The sequence below is a fragment of the Sorex araneus genome, chromosome X (genome assembly GCF_027595985.1).
Source record: "Sorex araneus isolate mSorAra2 chromosome X, mSorAra2.pri, whole genome shotgun sequence".
Taxonomy (NCBI): Eukaryota; Metazoa; Chordata; class Mammalia; order Eulipotyphla; family Soricidae; genus Sorex; species Sorex araneus.
Genome location: NC_073313.1, coordinates 182,574,148 through 182,589,402, shown reverse-complemented (window position 1 = coordinate 182,589,402; position 15,255 = coordinate 182,574,148). Strand labels below are relative to the sequence as shown.

The window sequence follows — 15,255 nt, the reverse complement described above, 5'->3', positions numbered from 1 at the left end:
GCTTGCTCTTCGGGGCTGTGAAATGAGAGGCTGTGGCTCTTGGAGTCCGTCTGCTGTAATTAGGTTGGCCAGAAATTCACCTAAGGATACTCCATTCCCTACCTGACCCTCTAATTACAGGCAGGAGGGATCGGGAGACAATTACTTTCTAAAATAGTCCTTGGCAGGCAGGCGAGAGGCCAGAGCCCCGTCTGTGGCACCCAGCAAACGGGCCAACAGAACGCACCCTGGGGGCTCCCGCCCCTGCCTGCTCCCTGGCCTGACACAGTCCCAGCCTGCTGAGCTGGGGACGAGGGGGGCGTGCAGACCTCCTAGAAAACCAGCAGGCGTCCGGGTTCGCTGGTCGGGATCCCTGGGGGCGGGGGCGCCCTCCTTTCGCCCCCATAAACGCAGCATGCCTGCCCGATGACATGGGCCAGCAGTCTCATTAAATCCTAATGGGCTAATGAAAAACACCCCCCTGCTGCCCGCCAAGTGTGCAAAACACAAAGTACCTCCTTGGGCAGCCACGGCTGCCGCCGCCGCCGCTGCCGTGGCCACCGCGAGGGCCGAGGCCTTCCTGCCCGGGTCGGGGAAGGCGGCGGCCTCCAGGATCCCGCCCTTGGCTTCCTTCTTCTCCGCGGCGGGGGCTGGGGCGGACATCTCCATTCTAGCCTCGCATAGTCCTGGGGGGCGGCCCTGGAGAGGAAAGACAAAGAGGATGAGGCACGTGGCTCCCAGCCCCAGCCCCAGAGAGCACGCGCCCCGACCCAAAGGCCAGATTCGAGCCCCCCACCACACCCCCCATCCCGGCTGAGCCGTGATGGCAGTGTGCTCCATGGGAAGGAGGCTTGAACTCCCGGTGGGAACTAAGAATCATCTGGTCTCGGGAGGGGCCTCCCGGACAAGTGTCAGGACTTTGTCGTCATCTGTTAGCCCTGATTTAAAAAAATCTGCAGGTTCCCACTGCCCAGAGACACAACCTCAGGAAGACGGGACAGCAGAAACCGAGAGTGTGATGGCCACTGCCCGGCCCTCCCCAAGGCAAGTCCGCCCGCCTTTTCTCATCTCCATGCTCAGCAGAATCACTGGTTCATGGGTGAGTTCATTCATTCATTCATTCCATGCATGTTCATCGTTCATTCCAACACACTCAGGGAACTTATTTTAGTGGGGAAGGTGGGGCTCCCCAGCGGGGCTCTCAGCTTGGGAGCCGAGCAGAGGCAGGAGTAGCTCCAGGGGGGTGTGGAGGACCCAGGCTGGGTCTGGGAGAGAGCAGAAAGAGAGAGTGAGAGAGAGAAAGAGAGAGAGAGAGAACAAGAGGATGGGTTGGGGCATTCAGTCACCAAGTCTTGCTATCAAAGCAGCGGAAATTGGAGTAACAACTGCAGAGCCAAGGACATGGGAAGAGAATGTTCTGGTCTGGTGGTGTGGTGGAAACCAAAGCTAGTGGTTGGCTCCATCCCCCTGGGGCTCCGAGGCTCAGACACCGGCAGGTTCAGCAGTTCCATCATTCGGAACCCACATGCTTCCCTTGGCTCTCCGGAGAAAGGAGAGGAGACCAGAGCACAGAGAGAGATGGCACAGCTTGCTAAGTCCTGCAGCTCTTGGCCGTACTGGCACATACCAGCCTGTCCGGTGTCCACACTCTTTCCAAACTCCCCATTCCCAGCACCCAAGGCAACGGGGAAAGAAAGTGCCCTGCGGATTTGGGTGCCTTGGGAGTGTTTTCCCAGCCTGGAGATTCAGGATCACTGCCTGAGCCGATAAGCCTGTTTGTATAATCTGCTCTGCAGGATTCTGGTTCTCCTACACTCCCCCCACACACACCCTCTGCCAGAAAGTTCTGCAATCAGCACCCCTGTGGCCCTTCTCCTCACCCTTGCTCACCGACATCTGAGCAGCTGTGCTGACCATCTCTTCACCCCCAAAGCACCTTTCCCAGGCAGCCTGGCCCCTACCAGCAACCCAGGATTGCTCTTACCTGACATCCAGACCCCTTCTCCACACCCTCATCTGTCCCTCTGTCTCTCTTCTCTCCTGGCCTCTGTGTCCAATCTTCCTGTATCTCCCTGCACCTGCCCTCCCCATAGCCCCTCCACACCCAGCCTGGGCACGCCCCCACACACACACCCCACCACCACCACCACCACCACCGCCACTACCACCACCACCAGGCCTCTGCTTGACTCGAGCTTCCAGCCAGCCCTGACAGTAGAAACTGGGCCCTCTGCGTGGGACAATTCCTGCACTTCCTTCAAAAGGACACTCAGACATCGCCTCTTCCAGGAAGCCCCTTTCCTGAGGGGTCACAGCCATGCCCCCTCCTGGGTCCTGCCGCCATAAAGTCCCCTCTTGAATTCAACATTCCCTCCGAGGCAGGAGCACCCCTGAGAAGGCTGTTCCCAGGCAACCAACGACTCAGGCCACAGAAAACAGGGACCTTGAAGGCTGGAAGTCAGCTCCATGGTACAGAAGGGGGCTCTCCTCTTAGGCTTAGGCCCTGAGCTGATGGCAGAAGGTGGACACAGGGAACCAGGCTGGCATTGGGATCGGCAGGCCAGAAACCAGGCGAGAATTTAAGGTGCCCAAAGAAGTGGGCACAAGTACGTGATGTCAGCTGCTGCCTCGGCAAGGAGTAGGTGGGTTCTTGGGAGGTCTCTGGGAGTGCAATGGGGAAACTGAGGCAGGCCCTGCAGGCCCTCAGATCTGAAGTCAGAGGGTGCCAAGGAACAAAGAGCATCAAAGAGGGTCTGAAATGACCTCACGAAGGTCATGAGACTGGCAGGGGAGAGAAGGTGTTCTCCTGGGGCACCGCAGCTGCCGCCCTCCTCAGACCCACATCCCACCCCGCTTGGCATCAGAGAATCATCTTCCCTGTCTGGGGAGCCCCCATCAGAGCTCACAGGGCCACACCTGGCAGAGCTCAGGGAGCCGGGCTCAGGCCCCCTCCCCACCACGGCCTCCCGATTCTCAGAGAAGGGCGTGAGCTACAGAGTCCGCCAACCTCAGGGGGAGACGGGGCAGGACAGGGGCCAGGTCATCTGGCCTGAATACCCACTCTCGGCCTGGGGCTGCAGCCTCCCCAGGACCGGGAAAGGAGAACAAGGGAACGGGGCACTCCTACAACTCCTACCCACCACCGTAGCCTGGGGAGAGAGGAGCCCACGGCTGCCCAGGACTGGGGGCATAAGGGGGGGGGGCAGCCCTGGCCATGCCATCCAGGCCACAGAGCAGTGGCTACCCCCATCCCCACAGGTGAGCTTAGACAACAGAGAGGTGCTGCAAAGCGCCGGGAATTAGCAGGATTAGCACCATTTCTGGGTAAACACCAGGCCCCGGGGTCCCAGGCAGCCACTTTTACTCCCCGCAGCTCCTCAGCCTCCCGGGCCCCCCAGAATGATGTCTGTGCTGGGACACTCCCCAGAGGCTCCGTGAACAAACTGGGAGCAGAGCAGCCAGGGCACAGCACTCACCCGGGAGAGGAGGGGCACCCGCATCCCCCGTTGGACCTGGGTGACCACAGCAAGTTGGTGCAAGAAGAGAAGTACCGGGGGCTGGAGCGATAGCACAGCGGGTAGGGCGTTTGCCTTGCACGCGGTCCACCCGGGTTTGATTCCCAGCATCCCATATGGTCCCCTGAGCACCGCCAGGAGTGATTGCATCGCCGGGTATGACCCAAAGAGAAAAAAAAAAAAAGAGAGAGAGAGAGAGAAGTAACCCTGCTTGGGGGCAGGGCTGTGCTCTGAGCCCCGGTGAGGGAAAGCCCACCTCTCAGAGGAAGATGACACACAGGTCCCTGCACCTCGAGCCCCTTCCTGCTGGAGGCAGCTACCAGCAGCACCAAAGCCCTGTGGCACCTGCAAACTGATTAGGAGGCCTGAGTGAGCTGCATTTGCCGCAAAGCCTCATGGGTGTTCTGCGTGCATGGGGAGGGGGCAAGGGGTGGGGGGGAAGCCCAGCGCTTCCTGGACGCACGTCCGGCTTCAGTGGAGGGCTACATCACCTGAATGGGGAAAATTTCATTTGGAGGGGTCGCATTTGGAGGGGCCGCGCCTGCTAGAGCTCAGGGGTCACTCCCGGCAGAGCTCAGGGGACCATATGCAGTGCTGGGATGAAGCCCAGGTCAGCTGCATGCAAGGCAAACACCATAACCCCTACACTATCTCTCCAGCTCCAAAGACCCTTTATTTATATTATTTTCAATCTTCTTTCATTCAGAAGCGAAAGTTGGTATCTACCTGAGGCAGGAACGTCCTGGGCCACAAGCCACAGTTCCCATGGGTCTGTGCCCGAGTCAGGCCACCTGACCCCACTGGCTCGTCACTTGGGTCAGCAATACACGAGCCAGGCCTCGATCCAGCATCAACAAGGGGCCTGGAGCCCGTGAGGCTTCTGCAGCAGCCGGCACCTTGGGTTTCTATTTCCAGCCTCAGTCTGAGGAAGGGTCCCTGGTACGCAAAAGGTTAAGAGCTCCGAGTGAAAAGACTGGCTCGAAGAATAAATTAATAATCAGAGCGGAATGAGCCAATCACTCTGAAAGCTGCACCCCGAGACATCCCCCGCCCCCACCCCACCCCACCACCTGGCTGCTTTGAACTCCTCTAACGAGTGAGTCACAGGAATTAGAGCGGCTTCCCCGGGCGAAATCAATCTCCAGCGCAGAGCTGAAGCCTCGCCTCCCAGCGACCGCAGCCACCGTGGGTCCACAGCTTCCCACCTCTCTGATCTCAGCCACATGGCATGCGCGCCCGGGCGCCACACGCACGGGCACGCACGGGCTCCCCCCAGCACACACAACACACCGCGACGCCACACACGGAGCCGCACACATGCCTGCACCCACGGGAACTGTGTGCTGCCACAGCCACACATGTGCTCGAGCCCACATGCTATCACGCACATATCCGCGTCTGGGATCACGCCCTGAGCAGATGGTGTGCTGACACGCCACATACATGTCTCTGGTACAAGGAGCATGCACATCCCAGGATGTACACAGCACCGCATGCGCTTGCTCTCTCTCTCTCTCTCTCTCTCTCTCTCTCTCTCTCTCTCTCTCTCTCTCACCTGGGCACTACACATGCAAACAGAGTCACAAGGCGGGAGGGGAGACTGGGGGGGAACGGGAGGGGGGGCAAAACAAACACGATGGAGATAACAGGCGCCTGCCCCACCTTGATCCCAGACTTATTTTTAAGATCAAATGAGATAAAACACGAGAAAGTTCCTGGAGTGAAAAACACATTGCCAATGCAGCCCAGATGAAAGGTTACGATAATTACAAGCTCATTATAACCGAAGAGAGAGCCGCAGACCCACGGCCAAGGTCCCGAGGGCTCGAGCAGATCCAAACTGCGTGGCTGATCCAAACCCTCCCAGCTGCCCTCGGGTGTTGGTATGTGGGAACTGGGGTGCAGGAGGGGTCTTGATCCCAAGGACATGGGTCCACCTCCAAGAAGGGCAGCAAAGGGGCTCCTGTGGTGGAGGCACACAGAAGTCCAGTAGGCACATGGGCAAGGTCCCCACAGCCCCGCCTGGATCAAAGGGGTGGACAGTCCCCTCTTCTCCACCTTGAAGAAGAAAGGGAAGTGGGGAGGTGCGGGTCAAACGCCCGACTCCCACCCCAGGGCTGCTCAGAGCAAGGGGTCACTCGACTGGCCATTTTCAGCCCAGAGATGAAAGATCCGATTTCCAAGAATGCCCGTTTGCTTTTTGGGGAGTGCCAGGGACATGCGCGTGCCAACCGGACCTCTGACCGTGTCCCTGAGCCTCCCCCGGCGGGGGTGGAGAAGACGCAATCAAGCCTTCTCAGTGACACCCTCAGCGGCACCCAATCGCCTCCGCAGCCCTTCCACAAACATGGGCCTCGCTGGCCTACAGGGGACGGGGCAACAGGCATTCTCCTCGTGCTGTGGGTCGGCTCTGGGCAGCGGTGTCCCTCCCCATCTCTGCCTGACAGCTCTGGACCTGCACACAGCAGCCAAACCACCACCGGCACAAGCAGCACGGTCGCTCCCTGTGAGGAAAGGCATGCTGGGAACAAAAACTGGCAGCTCCGGGTGTGAGACCAGGTGGGGCTGGCGGGTCCTGATGAACCTGCCACTCTCAGAGGAAGGGGACAGCGTGTTGTGTCTGCACCCTGACCCCAGGGCTCTGTCTTCCGTGACCAGACACTGAGAGGGAAGCTCCGACCTCCACTGGGCCCTGCCACACCGTCCCGGCCCTGGGGAGGGGGTCACAGAACAGGCCTAGGGGACCCTGGGCGGGCCAGTTATGGGGAGAGAGGCCAGGCCCCGAGGTCACAGCTGTCCCCCAGCTGCACAGACAATGAAGGGGGCACACGGATTCTCGGGGTAATGAGGAACCTCAGTTACTGCCTCGTCCCAGGGGCAGTGGGGGCAGCGACAGAAGACGAGTCCCCTAAGCCCTCACGCCCCACGAGGATGCCTCTGTTCTGTGTATCTCTGACACCAACATGCCCTCGAACTGCCCCAGGTGCTTTGGACTCCCCTGCCCTCTACTCCGGGGAGCCCCCAGCACTGGGAAGTCCCTTTACCAGAGAGAGAGAGAAGAGCAGAAGCGACAGGTGTCCACACCAGGCCGGCAGCTCCTACATGCCTCGCTGGGGTGACCCCTGTGAGACCCTGACCGTGATCTCCAAATTACAGGGAAAGAGAAGGTTCAGAGAGGACAAGCAACCTGCCCGAAGCCACACAGTACCAGGGGTGTGGGAATGGGGAGGGCAATCCATGCCCACTGGCTTATGAAATTTATATTTAAAAATATGTATTTTCTTCTTTTTCCAATGCCCAGTCCTCGGCATCCGCAGACGCCAGCCACCAGCACGGGATACAACAAACATTTCCAAGGGTAGAAGAACAAGAGTAGAAAGAGAAAGGCCTAAGGCAGCATGTGCAAACTGTCAGGCCAGTCACGGGGACCTCAGGACCGGGAGTGGGGGGAGATGACAAGCGGGGAGGTCTGGGGGGTTCCAGGTAACCATGGTGCCTGTACTTGGCCTCTAAGGAAGGAAGAAAGGGCCTGGGGCTGGGCCTGCTGGGAGGGAAGGAAGGAACCAGGGAACCAGGCCTGGCTCCCGGAGGTTCCTGGCTCCTTCCGGAGAGAAAATAAGCGCTGAGAGAGTTCCCACAGGGTGCACGAGGCGGAGATGAGCTGGATAAAGGGGAGGCCCGGGGAGGGCAGCAGATGGGACAGGAGGAGGAGAGCGGGCCCTCCTCGCCCCCGGGGTGGGACGGGCGTCTGCAAGGACAACCTGGCCGCCCGGCTGCCCCTGAGGTCAGCTGCCCCCAGGGAAATGGAGGCTGGGGCTGAGTCTCGGGCACCCCTCCGTGGCCATCCACTCACACCGTCCACTCTGCTGACGGGTGCACTTGTTTCTCTACTGCTCCTTGAGTGGGTTTTTTCAGAGTAGAGAAGCCCCCTTCATTGGCCCCGGGCTCGAGGTGGTGCAGGAAAACAGATAATTAACCCTCATTCACGGACCTGCCCAGCCGGAACAGCAGCCAAGGAGGCCCCCGGTGGGAAACGCTGCGGGTCCCTCCTGCGGCCGCAGCCTGATAAGGGGCGATGGGTATCGCCAGGGCTGGAACTGGGTATCTTTGTTTTCCGAGAGGGCATGGGTAGGATCTACTTCGTGATTAACATTTCCGATGCTATCGCTATTTTGTTTGTTTTCACACGGGCTTATTCCCCGGACATACCCACCGAGCTCCATGCCCCCCGTCTCGGCATCCCCGTGCTAAAGAAGATTCCAGAATATTCTTTTCCCTTTGCTCCAACCAAGCAAGCTGTACTCTAAACCCGGGAAGCTGAGAGCAAGGACATCACTGAACAATGACAGAGCCCTGACTCTGGAACACAGAATCCCGTCGCCAAGCCAGGTGGACAGAGATCAGACAAGGAAAGCAGGAAGGGCAGTGCAGGAAGGTCACTTTGGTGGTCAGGTGTAGGGGCCTGTCGTAAGTTTGTAAACCAATGCCAGACATGTTCATGCCATTACGACTTCCAAAATGAAAATAAACTTTTCAATTTTTTAATATATTTTATTTTCATAAAAGTAGTTCACAATTGTTCATTACAGATAATATTCAAACACCAATCCCACCACCAAGCACCTTCCCACCACAATAAGAGGGAAGTGTGTGAAGGTTGTTGTATTTCATTCTGGAGCCATTTAAGCCCGAATATAAGCGAGTATAAGCAACTATGTTAAAAATCAAACAAATATGTGCTACTTTTAATAAGTGAGTTAGAGTATAAGAGGTCATTTGTGGCTGCACGCTCCAGGAAAGTGTGTCGTTCACTTGCAGGAGCTTTAGAAAATAAACTTTTTCATCATCATCATCATCATCATCATCATCATCATCATCATCATCATCCGTTGATTGTCAATTTTCTCGAGCAGTCTCAGTAATGTGTCCATTCATCCTAGCCCTGAGATTTTTAGCAGCCTCTCTCTACTCGTCCTTCCCAACAGTGCCACATTGGAGGCTCTTTCAGGGTCAGGGAAATGAGACCCAAAACTTTTTAAATTAAAAAAGAAATCCTGGGGCTGGAGCGATAGCACAGCGGGTAGGGTGTTTGCCTTGCACACGGCGACCCGGGTTCGAATCCCAGCATCCCATATGGTCCCCTGAGCACCGCCAGGAGTAATTCCTGAGTGTAGAACCAGGAGTAACCCCTGTGCATCACCGGGTGTGACCCAAAAAGAAAAAAAAATCCTGGCTGCTCACCCTGCTCTTGCCCTTACTGCCCTCCTCCTCATGCTGTGCTCCAGATACCAGCAACTTTGGTTTTTGCACCAATTTTGACTTTTCCAGAGCTAGTTGTTCCCAGAGGAGAAACTCTGTAAAGGTGATACTCAGAAGGAGAGAGGAGGCCCAGCTTGGAATCTGAGCTCCACCTACAACTTGGCAAGAACCAGCTGCACCTCACTCTCCTCATCTGCAAACTGGGCATGAGGGCAACACCTAACTTGGCACGAGGAGCAGAAGCACAGAGCCTGGCACACAGGAGGACCCCCTCCCCAACAATGTGCGGCCCCCCCTGCCCACTGCCCTGTGTGGGACAAGGCAGCTGGGCCACCCCCCTTCCCATGTGTCATCCTTCCCCTTTCCAAAAGTCTACCGTTCCCCTCCTCCGTGGAGAGCCCCAGTGGAGAATCAGCAGACTCCCCTCTCCCCCCACCACCACCTAATGCTGGGGTGTCTCCCGAGCAGACTACGGCAAGGTTCCTAGTGCGAGTGCAGGCCAGGAGGTGAGGTCTGGGCATCCGCATCACACCACGACGTTACGCCAGTGTCAACCCAAAGTCCCAGGCAGCCCCTGACATTTGAACAGCTGCACTGTTGTCTCTGCAGCAGGAGCACGAGCTTCGTCTCTGCGCCAGGAGGCAACACAGACTCCCTGGGCAGGCCACACCGGGGTTGGCCTCTGCATGGCCGGGGAGCAGGGCTGGTGCACTGGCACGGCCCCTCCTGCAAGGGTCCCCCCTTAATCAAGACTTGGGAGGGCACGAAAAAAGGCTCTGTGCGAAGGGACTCCCTGAAGGTGGCCCTGAGGGGGTTCACGAAGGGCTGGGGAACAGGAGGGTCTGAAGGGACCCACAGGATGATCCCCCCAATTCCCAGCAGGCCACCGGGGCCCCACCTGCCACCTGAGCATTCCCACCTACTGTTCCCGCCTAACACAGCGCCGGCTCTGCCGCACGGCTCCCTCCACCTGCGATGAGGCTGCTTCCCCAGGGACCCCACCATCCGCCTGCTCTGGCCAGTGTCTCTGGGGGGAGTTTGTCCCACCGCGCCTGCCCCAGTCCCAGGCTCAGCCCAGTTCCAATGAGCCCAAATGCCCCCAAGAGCCCTCTCCTCTTCTCCGTGGGGCTCCGGATCCTCCAGGTGGTGGTGAGGGGGTGGGGGGAGGGGGAAGTGCTGCAGGACCAGGAGCAGGGGCAGGACCCCACAGGCCAAGCAAGGTGAGGTAGAGGGAGAGGCTGGGACCAGCTCAGCATTTAGATCAAAGACGGCCTCAGGGGAAAGTGCTCTGGGCACTGCTGGTGGTGGAGGAGGAGACGGTGGGGCGGATAGGGTGCTCCCGGGCTGAGCAGGAGGTGAGGGAAGCAGACACCAGAGCCTCACCCATCCGGGGCATGGCGGGAGCACTGGGCCCGCTCCCTGCACACACGCCTTCCCTCCCCGCACCCAGACCCCAGAGCAAAGACGGGCCAGCTTTCTCAATACGGCACCCAGACGGAAGACGGCCACGCCACGTGTAAGGTAACTGAGAAACCGAGGGCTTGACGCTTACGCGGTGCTGGGTGGGCTAAAGCAAGAGCACAGCGTTCTCCACTGTGATGGCACAGCCCTTTGCCGTGCGTGAGGCTGACACCAGCTGGACTAGCAGCTCCACATGTGAACCCACAAGCACTGCTGTGGGTGCCACTCTGGATGCCCCTTCTCGCCCCACCCCAGGAGCACCAAAGTGGTGGTCTAGGTAACCCCCGGCACCGAGTCCACAGGCCCTCGCACGACGGGCAGGCTGGGAATCTGCTTCGGAGACCCCTGCCACCACCTGAAAGAAGGCTCCTGTGAGCCCTGAGTCTGCTCTCTCCCAGGGCACTTGCACCTGGGGACAGAGGTATGGTGCCTGGGCCTTTCCTGTAAAGCTTCACACGGTCATTCAGACTCCACCTGCTAAGGCACTGCATCTTCCACATCCACATCTTCCCCTCATCACCCACTACCACCTGGGGGAAGCGGCCCAGGCACGCACGGCCAGAAACTAAAAGTCTGGTTTGCTGAACTTTCAGAAATCTTCTCTTGCCCTGCACATGGGTGGGAATCCCCGACTCAAGAAGCAAGCAACAATAGTACAGCAGGAAAGGCGTTTGTTTGCATTGCATATAGTCCCCAGAGCTCATGAGTGATCCCTGAGCACAGAGGCAGGAGTAAGCCCTGGGCACCACCAGATGTGCCCCCAAACAAAAACCAAACGAACAAGAAAAAACCAAGGCTCTGAAGAAGCAAGGGAGAGAGGGTTGCAGACCCAGGACTCGACTCGCCTCGCAAACATCTGGCATAAGTGACACCCAGATCTGTGGTCTCAAGGAGGGGGCCTGTGTAGCCCTGGTGTCCACCAGGTGGTGGAGAGGCCTGGCCTGGTGCTCGGGCCCACTCGCAGGCAGCTGCCCTCGGGACTCAGGGGCAGCTGTGGGCCACTCGGAGGTGGCCAGGACTGGGGGAGGCCGAGTCTGATTTTCCTGTGTCAGCCCTGTTGCGAACTCTCTGAGGCTATGGGGATACCTCAGAGGGGGTGTCAAGAGGCACCCCGGTGCCCCGACCTCTAGGTCTTCTCGTCTTCCAGTGCCAACTGCTGCACTACGAGCATCTCATCCGGCTGCTTCCCAGGCTGCCCAGACACAGAGCGGCCCCTTCCTGTCCCCATGGCCGCACCCTGCCGAGCCAGCAGGTCTCAGCTGCCACATCGCTACCCCAGCCCCAGCTGCACCTGACTCACTGCAAAGCTGGGCCAGAGCCCCCCATCCCTCACTCGGCTCCCCCCCCGTGAATGGGTAGGCTGGACCCAGGGAGAACTGAATCACGCCACAAGAGGGGGGGATAGGGATTCCAGCATGTGGGTGGGGGGAGGGGCGCAGACAGGATCCTAGGGGACACAGCCAGGCCACCCGTGTCCAGGAACCAATCTTCAAGCACCTATCTCCAAGGTGTGGATGAGCTCTCTCCTTCCGGGGGGGGCGGCGATTCTGGGTCTGGGGGAGCGACTGGATCAGGACGGGGAGAACCATCAGCTCTGCCCCTCCAAACTCTGCAGAGAAGCAGGCCGGTGGGTGGCCTGGCCCCTCCCGGTTCGGTCTGTGCAGCAAGATCCCTGCTCCGACTTGCCAGCCTCCCAGGCCGTGCCCGCACCCAGTTCTTCTGTCTGTGCCTCTGCCAGGCCCAGCCACCAGCTCTCCCCAGCAACCAACGGCCAGCTCGCCCGCCCCCGCGAGCAAAGCCAATGGGCGTGCCCTCCCTTCCACCCGCACCTTCGTGCACGTGGCGAAGGAGGCACCCGAGACCCCCCTGCTCAGCTAGCTCTGTCTGAGTGAGCCTCAGCCCTGCCCACTGCCAGCCTCCCCTTTCATGCCCAGGAGCCCGGAAGCCCACATACCCCGGCCTGGAGTTCTGAGGCCTCCCTGACTCGGACAAGTCACGGACTCTTCACTTGGGTGGTGTCTGCTGCCTGCAGGCCTCACAGGTGCTAAGCCCGGGGCTCTGGCCACACAGGGGAGTGGACAGTCCTGCCTGCCTACAGCTCCCAGCCCAAGATGGGAAGCAGTCGTTAAGGAAAACAGGCAGAGACAGCCAGGGCTATGCCTCTTAACAGAGGGAAAAGCTGGGAGGGCTGCAAGGACCTTGGCACAGGTGGCCAGGGAGGGCTTTCTAGAGGAAGAGGTACACAGATGAGCACTTTCAATAAAGGAATTAAAGTCCAGAGTGGTCTTCTGCTAAAGCAGAAGAGAGTACAGCCGAGGGAGCGTGGTGCCCGCAGTAAGCAAGCAGGAGGCTAGGGGAGGGAGAGGACAGCCTGATCTCCCTGGTGGTCCCCACCCCACAGGCACCATTGCAGACCCCAAAGTATGGGTCCCTCCCTGCCCGCTCAGCCTTATTCGCACCAACTCTGATGCGCCTGCCTGTTTCCACCTCCCACTGCACACCATCAGGACGTTTTGCCTCCATACACCTTTTTTTTCATTTTTAATTTTTTATTGAGCCCCCATGAGATACAGTTACAAAGCTTTCATGTTTGATGTTTAGCCATATAATGATCGATCACCCATTCCTCCACCAGTGCAAACTTTCCACCACCAATGTCCCCATTATCCCCCCCACACTTCCATCCCAGTCCTAACCCTGCCTCTACGGCAGACAACTGCTCAGATACCCCCTCTCTACTTTGGGGCATTATATTTCACTCTAATTTCGCTCCCACCACCATTCAGCCTGCCTTCCAGGGGCAGATGCTAGATCATGTATTTTCCATTGCTCACTTTGCATATCATGAAAGGTCACCCTTCCAAACACGAATTCCCCCCAACCCCGCCTGAAGGACACCTGCTCACAGAGTTTCCGGTCTCCAGGACGGCTGTGCCAGCTCCCAGTCCACACCACCAGAAACGCTAGGTGAGCCTGAGCATCAGCACGAACCTAGTTCTAGAGGGATCGATCTCCTGGCCCTTCCCCCCAGCTCACAGACCCTAAACACTGCCGCAATGCAGAGGGCTGCTGACACATCTGTGGAGGGCCCCAAGGGGTACGATGGGAAGACGAATGTTCCTATCTGAGGAGACAGACAAAACTCACAAATTTGAAAAAAAAAAAAAAAGATAAATCAGCCTGTATCACCACTTGAAAATTTTACCATCAGAGACTCACTTCTTCGACTCTTTCTAGCTTTTAAGAGCAGCCAGTTGGAAAAAGGCCAACTTCCTGGGGCTTGGGGGGTAGCTCAGGGCTAGTGCATTTGCTGTGCATGATGTGTGAAGCCCTGGGTACCCTCCCTGGCACTAGAGAAAGTGAGCCCTGGGTGCCCTGCCCTGCAGGAGGTGAGACCTGAGTGAGGGTCTTGCTACAGCTTCCTTCCTCTGTGCGGAGGCAGAGGGGGGGTTGGAAGAGAAGGGCAGGGAAGGGGGGTGGGGGGGAGCTGTGGGCACAGGATGCAGAAAGTCCTGTGCCGTCCGCCGCCGTTTTGCTGACGGCTGTCTCGGCTCTAACTGGCAGCCACACCCTCCTGATAAAAAGGAGCATGTCTCTCTCGGCCTGTTGCTGTGCTGCCCCGCGTTCCTTGGCACGGCCCCATATGCAAAATGAAGTGGCTTTGTAGTGTGTGCGGCTTGTTCTTCCCCCCTCGCCTTTCGATGAAGCTCTCCAAGACCCACTCAATCAAGCCCTTTTGTTCCCTGGGCCTTTGGAAGGCTTCCGGAGAGGAAATGAGAGCATTCGCGAACAGCCCCGTCCCGCTGCCAGCTCCCACGCGGGCGGGCGGGCCCTGAAGATGTCCGAATCAGGGGGCCCCAGGTGAGCCCAGCTTCTGGGTCTCCTCGCCAGGGCTGGCCCTGGGAGACGTCCCAGGGACATCCCCAACCCGTGTGTGAGACCAGGGTGACACATAGCAGTTCGCTGACCTTGAGGAGTTCCCTCATGCTGTAATCGGGAATCAGGTCTAGGGACCGGCAGCCACAGTCCATATACTGAGGTCCTGGGCACCCCTGAGGGTGCGGGTCTTTGTGGCTCCGCCTTGGGTCTACACCCAGGAGACACATTCCACCCGGGCCTGTCTCCCCAAACCTTCCCCTGCACGCACCCCCTGGCACCAGGCCTCCACCTCCAATGGGACACTCAGAGCCAGCTGGGCACAGTCCAGCTCAGGGTCCCACCAGGAGGGTACCTCATGGGAATCCCCCAGGTCCCCCTTTCCTACCCAGGAACCCATTTCTAAAGCACTGGTTTTCAACTGGAGACAAATTTGCCCCCTGGGGGACATTTGGCAACTTCTAATGTCTTTTGTTTGTTTGTTTCTTTGTTTCGAAACACTGCCCCTGGTGGCAAGTACCCAGAAGCCAAGACACTGCTGGACACTGCTGGACAACCTACAGCGACCACCACAACCCCCACAACCCAGAATGCTTCAGCCCAAGGGCCCACAGTGCCAGGCTGAGTCACCCTGATCTAGACACTTCACTCGCCAACCTCTGCCTGGGTACTCCCAGAACGGAGCCATGGAAAGAGAGAGCCGGAAGTCTGTAACCTTCTTGCTGGAAAGTGGGGACATATGGCCCCACATGCCCTCCCCTCAGAGCCTCCTACTATATGATAGATTGGGGGCACTCCCAGGCATGCTCAGGGGGTCCTGCAGGGCTGGGGGGTTGATCCCAAGCCCCCCCCACATGCAAAGCCTGTGCTCCAGCCCTCTGAGTCACAGTGCCAGGCCTGGAGCAGGAACTTGATGTGACAGATGATTCCCCCATCGAAAACCCTCTCTTGTCCAGCAGCATCTTGGCTCCTATACACTCGCTGCCAGGAGTCCTGATACCCAAAGAGACCTGTTCGGTGGCGTCTGATCGTAGAAGATGCCAGAGAGCAGAACTGCAGCAATCTTGGTGACGGCTGGAAGCTCACTGCCTACAGAAAAGCATCTGCTGAGAGCCGGGCCTGTGTTGCAATGCTGTCCCAGCTAAGGAAGGACAGGAGAGATGTT

At 58.5% G+C, this 15,255-nt stretch overlaps 1 protein-coding gene across 1 annotated transcript in view; it reads right to left on the bottom strand.

Moving 5' to 3' along the window:
• The window catches only part of GLI2 (GLI family zinc finger 2), a 232,673-nt gene that overhangs the window by 171,230 nt on the left and 46,188 nt on the right, over positions 1 to 15,255 (bottom strand). Inside the window, exon 2 of the mRNA XM_055123452.1 lies at positions 495 to 678. Within this exon, the coding sequence (XP_054979427.1) occupies positions 495 to 648 (154 nt within the window). The 5' untranslated portion in view covers positions 649 to 678. The remainder of the gene's footprint in view (positions 1 to 494; positions 679 to 15,255) is intronic.